Raw genomic sequence first — 6213 nt, 5'->3', positions numbered from 1 at the left:
GGTTCCACTCGACCGGCCCTTCCGCGGGGGGTTGGGTTCGGAACGGGGGACAAGTGCTCCCGTACCGTTCAGCCACCCATTGGGGAATATTTGCCTCCCCTCAGGAGAAGTGTGGGGAGGGGAGCTCGCCCTGAAGGGACCGAGACTCCAAAAGAAATTGTACCCGGGGCTCTTGGGCCCTTTCGAATTGCGGGTGGCCGTCGCTGCCCGGTGCTGGGGACAACCGGGGCTGTTGCGATGACCTTTCCTCCTTCTGCCGCCTACTTCTTCCCTCATCAAATGATGGGTGGTAGAAGACCTCGGGGCGAGGGGTAAGTTCCTCGCCACGATAAGGTGGGCGTGGCAGGGGAGGTCAAGCGTAAAGTTCGTACGCGCTTACGCGATCTCCCGTTCGTTGTTGCGTAGCGGCACGACTTACGCTCTCAAGCAAAGCGCTCTCGCTGACGTCATCTTCCGTCGTACAGCTGTGAGCACCGTAGACGGGAGACGTCAGTTCTCGCGAGAGTGGGGGAAACGGTTTGTCGCTTCGCGGCTGCGGAACTCCACTCTGCGCTATCCCTATCCCCGCTGGTCGCGTTCGATCGCCCGATAAAGATCTATTTTCGAGCCTCCTCGGCGGAGGTCCTAGCAACGGCGGAGGGGGGCGGGTAACCGATCCGCCGCGAGAGGAGCAAGATTCCCGAAGGGCGCGTCTCTGCTCGCTCTCGCCCCGAAATTTTCCGTCATTGGGGTTTCGCGGCGCGATTCGACGGCGGTCACCTGCGTTCGCGGAATCGCACCCCATTGACGGTCGGTTATTATTGGGGTGTTCGGGAAACTCATGGGATCCCGCCACCGGCCTGCCGATTGACCGGTGGGTAGCCACGCTGCCGCTTCCGCCAGTAGTCGCGAGGAGTCAGGTTGAGGAGTCCTAAACGAGACTCGTGGTATCTCCACCCTGTCGTGTGGTGATTCCGCGACCGTGTACGTAAACGTGGACACGGTCGTGGTCGGGGTCACCACTACTGTTACTCCCGCGACGGTTTCCACACGAGCAAACTTCTTACTTGTATAAGCATTTATTGACCCTTTGACTGCGTGACGACTTTTGCTCGAAATTCTAAGAGACCTAAGAGGTGTGAATTTAAAGTAAAATATCAGCTGATAGGAGATGATAAGACGGAACTCTTTTATATTTACAGTATATTCATACGACGATTAGTTTCAGAGATAAAAGTTGAAAACTTAGAAGATCTTTTTCTTGAAATTCAATTTTTCGCGGAACGGGGGGCCAATCCCTCGGGAGCCTTCTACCCAATAGAGCTTTATATTCTTCTATGAGGTTCGTATATTGGGGAGTCTCTCGTAATAGGGTTGGTATGGACGCGTGGGGTTCGGACACTTCGTCCTTTTTCGGGTCCCATGCCGCCGCGTGGAGCCCGAGTTTCTGGCTAAGATAATGCCGGACAAATCGGTCGAGCACTTCATCCCAGGCGCAGTCCGTAGTAATCCCCAGGACGTCTAAAATTACCATCAGGTCGCGGGACTTGTGTCGCTGGAAGAAACTTCGCGCCTCCCTACTCACGACCTTCTTTAATTCGCGCGCCTCGCTACGACGCGCTCTTTCCGATTCTTGGTCGGATGTATGCGACATGGTTAGTGTCACAATTTCTGGAGCGAATGTTTCTAGGACGCGAAGGAATTTATCCGCGACGAAGAAATTGTCGTTCGGAAACCTTGCTAGCGTTCGAAATAAACAGACGGTAAGGTGAGCGGTACGACCAAACAAAGCGGGTCGTCGCGTCTTCCTACCTGTTACGGCGGAATATCTAAACACCTGTAACTATGTCTGTTGACGAGGAGCAATAACAGTTCAAATCGACTGTCCTTGAAGCGACGAAGCCTAAACTAACGAGAATTCGTCGTTCGAAATGTAACGATCGTGTCCCTCGATCAGAGTTCTAAAAAGGCGGGCCCGACGTTGGGCGCCAATTTTGTGACGGAACCTGGTGTGGGCTACCGAGAAAGCCGCTATTCGACACGCTAGGTGGCACAAATCCCACAGACGAGATTTATTTATTCCTAAAGGAATCTGGGCGCCAGTGCAAAAGCACGCGTCCGTTATCTTCGCCCTTTCGACTGCTCAAACGGAGAGCGGGCTCAGAGGAGGTCAGGAAGACAAAGAATCCGCGATCTGCGCTCGCACACACACTCCACAAAAGGAAATCCCAACGTGTGGGCCCTATCTGGTTGGAGTGGACCTCGGGGTTCCAAAATCCTTGCGTCCTCTGGATTGACGGGATGGAAAACTCGCACCACACGCACAACAAAACACAGGAGAAAAGAGAAAAACAAAGGCGAAAAGGCGCTCGCTCGCACGGTTCTCCTTCGCGTCGCGTTTCCACCGTTAATCCCCCAAAACTCGCGCTCTTCTCGTCGCCGGTTCGTGGCACTCCCCACCCAGGAGCTTTAAGGGGCTCCTTACGGTGTGCCACCACCATGGCATCTCCAAACGTCGGTGTCGTTCTCTCGTGGCAGCTGCGGGGCGAGGGCAGAGGTTGACCGTCTGTCGGGGGTGAGAAGTCCTCTGGGTGGTGGTCACACCGGTGTCCCTGGGTAGAGGACACCACGACCGGCGACTTGCCGCGCTCGCGAGGGGACGCGGCGCTGATCGCGAGCGTGAGGGGGTGCAAAAAGGGGATCCCTATTGGGCCGCGGGCCACACATCCCTCCATACGGTCGCGGACCACCTCCGCGGCGTGTTCGGTGAGGAGGGAGCGAGGACCCTCCGGGGTCAGGGGTGCTTTCGTGACGGGCAGAAAAGTTCTACAAAATTTCGACTTATCTGTAGAAAAAAAGTTATTTATTTTGAATTTTGTTCAAAGTTCTTAGTTCATAGAGGACAATTATTCATTATCTAACTAAAAATCTATGAGAAAAGCCGATCGATCAACTAGATTTTTCTCTATCGTGTAGACAAACCCCCGAAACATGGTTTCGAAAAAAACGTGTTTGAAATTTTCGATACAGAAAAGTAATAGTTATTGAAAACTTACAGTAATCAGAGGTTAATGTGCTATACCAGGCCCATACACCAAGCCTTCCGCTTCCTCATAGAACTCGTTTTGTTGCATTTGAAGCAGTCTGCAAGCTGTTCGAGTCTCCTTCGTGCTGCTTGATCTGCGGCGCTCCTGCCTTGAGACTCGTTGCGCGTCGTGCAAATCGCCAAAAAATTTGCTCTGTTGTCCAACGTTTATTTATAGTGCGTTCATTATTCGTAGGATGGACGAGTACCCTTCATTAAAAATGCTGGCAGCAATGAAAGCGGCAATTTCGATCATTTTTATGCCTGAATTTAAATGTTACGGTGCTAGGCGCCAGACTGTAGAATTGAAGCTTTCGTTCGTATTTTGGGTATGGCCACCTAAACATCGAATTAGCAGGTCTTCCTTCAAAAGTTCTTTGTAAATTGGTTGTACACTGGATCAAAAAAGTTTCCATACACTTGATTGGAATTTCTTAACTCATTTATTAGTATACTAAAGTCTGTTTTTAAACATTTTCTTTTAACGGAGTATGACTTATAAGGACCGTAAAATAATTTCGGTTAATAAAATGTTAACTTTATTTTATAGTGTTAAAAATAAATAATGCAATTATGCAAAGTTAGGTAACCCAAAACAGTTTCCATACATAATAATATTAACTGAAGACCTTAATAATTAATTACAACTAATATAATATATGTAATTTTTAATAACTAGTATGGCTCCCCTTTGCCGCTATAATCTCCAATAATCTATTTTTCGTCCTCCAACTAGTTTTTTTGTTATTTCTGGACCAATCGAGTTCCACTGTGTTGTAATTGCGTTTTTTAGTTGTTCCTTATTTCTTATGCTGGATTTTCTTATTCTTCTTCCTAGTTCATCCCACAAGTGTTCAATCGGATTCATATCCGGTGGCTGAGGTGGCGTATTTAACTGTTTTGGTGCATTATAGAGCAACCACTCTTTAACACGTTTAGCAGTATGCTTCGGGTCTCTGTCTTGTTGAAAAATAAAGTTTGCAAGATTTAATTTTTCTGCACTGGATTTAAGGTTTTCCTGTAATATGTCCAAATAGATATGTTGATCCATTATAGTCTCGATAAATTTTAATCTTCCTACTACTGATGCACTCATGTATCCCCAAACTAAAACACCGCCTCCTCCATACTTAACTGTGGGACACATGTTTGCAGGCTTTAAATGTTCGTTCTTTTTCCGCCATACCATTATTCTCCCATCAGACTCATGAATATTAAATTTAGATTCGTCACTAAATAATACTGTCTCCCAAAAAGAATTCGGCTTATTAACATGAGCTCTCGCGAATTCCAAGCGTAAAGATTTATTTTTTTTCTAATGTAGGGTTTTCATTGAAGAACCCTACCATGATATCTTTCTCTTCTTAATACATTTCTGATAGTTTCAGATGCAACAGTTATACTATAGTCGTCCTCAATCTCATTGCTCAAAGTTGGTGCACTAATTTTTGGATTTTCGCGAACTGCCTTTAAAATTGCTCTCCGATGAATGGATTACAATTTTTTTGGTTGACCTAATTTGGGTCTATCTTCGAAAGTTTTCAATTCTTTGTATCTATCTACAATATACTGAACAGTTGCGTATGATTTTCCAACGGTTTTCGCTATCTTTCTAAGCGACTGATCTTCATTTCTTAATCGAATAATAAGTTCTCGAATTGCAACTGGTACTTTCATAATTGATAATTACTTTGTCAAATTTGTTAGTCAGACTACTTCGTACTAATCTTATATGATTTGTGAAGTGGGAAACCTATCGCGTTTCCGTGGAAACAGATAAATAAGGCTAAGGAAAGACAGTGTATGGAGACTTTTTTGTCGGTCAGATAGATGGCTTTAATGTCTTCCCTTCCAAATTTTACCAATAGTAGGTAACATGGCAATTGTTTCATTTTGGTAACTCTCTGCATTCGTTGTAAGTAATAATTAATCAAGAAAAGTGTTCCTGGATATATTCTATTACGATGATATATTCTAATTAAGAAATGTTAACCGAGTGTATGGAAACTTTTTTGATCCAGTGTATGTGTTTAGCGGCATCTACGTGAAGTGGAGGTGGATGGTTGAACAATTTTTCTTGACCTGCCGCCTGAGCCTTCCGCCACTCGCACCAGCTGTCGGCTCCGATCGGATAATTGTCATGAATCGGATTTTCATTTGTGGAACACAAATGGTGTAATGTTGCAATGTTGTTATGGCTTTTCTCATATCGGTCACGGAATCTACATTTCGTCTTATCGCTAGTCCATAATACGTGGTTAACTTGTTAACTAATTAAAATGTCTGTTAATTTTCCTTTTCCACCAAGCTTTTCTGGTCATGGCCTGGCCTACGTACACACAAACGCTGACAAATCTGGTTAGGGACATAAAGGTTTTGGAGAAAGTAGGGCTGTCGAGGCCGCTAAGGAAACTGCTATTGACCGCGCGCCCGTATACCTGCGCGATGAGTACCTCTTTCCCGAACTGTATTTACCGAAACACTTTGAATTTTGCTGTATAACTTCAGGAATATATTCTATATCAATACTATTACTAATTGATGCAAAAAAAAGAAAAATCGATAATTTTGAAATTCTAAACTAGGTTCCCCCCTTAAATACTATGAGGAGGCTAAGAACGGAATTGTATTGAAGAAAGGGAAAACAAGTGATAGAAAAATTCTGTTACTAAGATGTCAAAATGTGAATATATTATTATTATAATAGATAGTAATTGAATATACATTCTTAAGCACAAATTATTGACAATAAAAGGATATTCAATTTAGAACAGTTTTCAGTAACACTTCTGACCATACACACACATCCATACAACTCATCAGAACAATATATGAGAATGTCGCTTGAATTTTATGTTTAAAATTTCTAATAAGAGAACTCTCAGAGTCAATTTTATTGACTACTGGAAATTATTTGCCAATGGCATTAAATAACTGAAAGGGTAAAGGAATTGGCTTACTTACAAATTTATCCAATGATTAAACTGATTAGATGATCTCTGATATTGCTGTCGATTTTCTGCTGAAAAGAGAAACACACACACAATAATACCCCCTACGCCATTAATGTAGAACTTTGAATTTAATGAGCTAAGGTAATTAATATATGAAAATAAAATGAAAGAACTATAGCTACCAAGTAATAGAAT

The 6213-nt window shown here is 44.3% G+C and overlaps 1 protein-coding gene across 1 annotated transcript; it reads right to left on the bottom strand.

Annotated features, from left to right (window-relative positions):
- Positions 1–3047: 3047 nt before the first annotated feature.
- On the bottom strand, positions 3048–5433 carry LOC128885596 (uncharacterized). Its single transcript, XM_054139693.1, is given in 3 exon segments — positions 3048–3451; positions 5084–5304; positions 5402–5433. Coding segments are annotated over 3 exon segments (657 nt in total).
- Positions 5434–6213: the final 780 nt, after the last annotated feature.

Source organism: Hylaeus anthracinus, unplaced genomic scaffold (assembly GCF_026225885.1).
Source record: "Hylaeus anthracinus isolate JK02 unplaced genomic scaffold, UHH_iyHylAnth1.0_haploid 11981, whole genome shotgun sequence".
In the NCBI taxonomy this organism is placed as follows: Eukaryota; Metazoa; Arthropoda; class Insecta; order Hymenoptera; family Colletidae; genus Hylaeus; species Hylaeus anthracinus.
The sequence above is the reverse complement of the archived record's forward strand: the minus strand, read 5'-3'. Positions and strand labels throughout refer to the sequence as shown.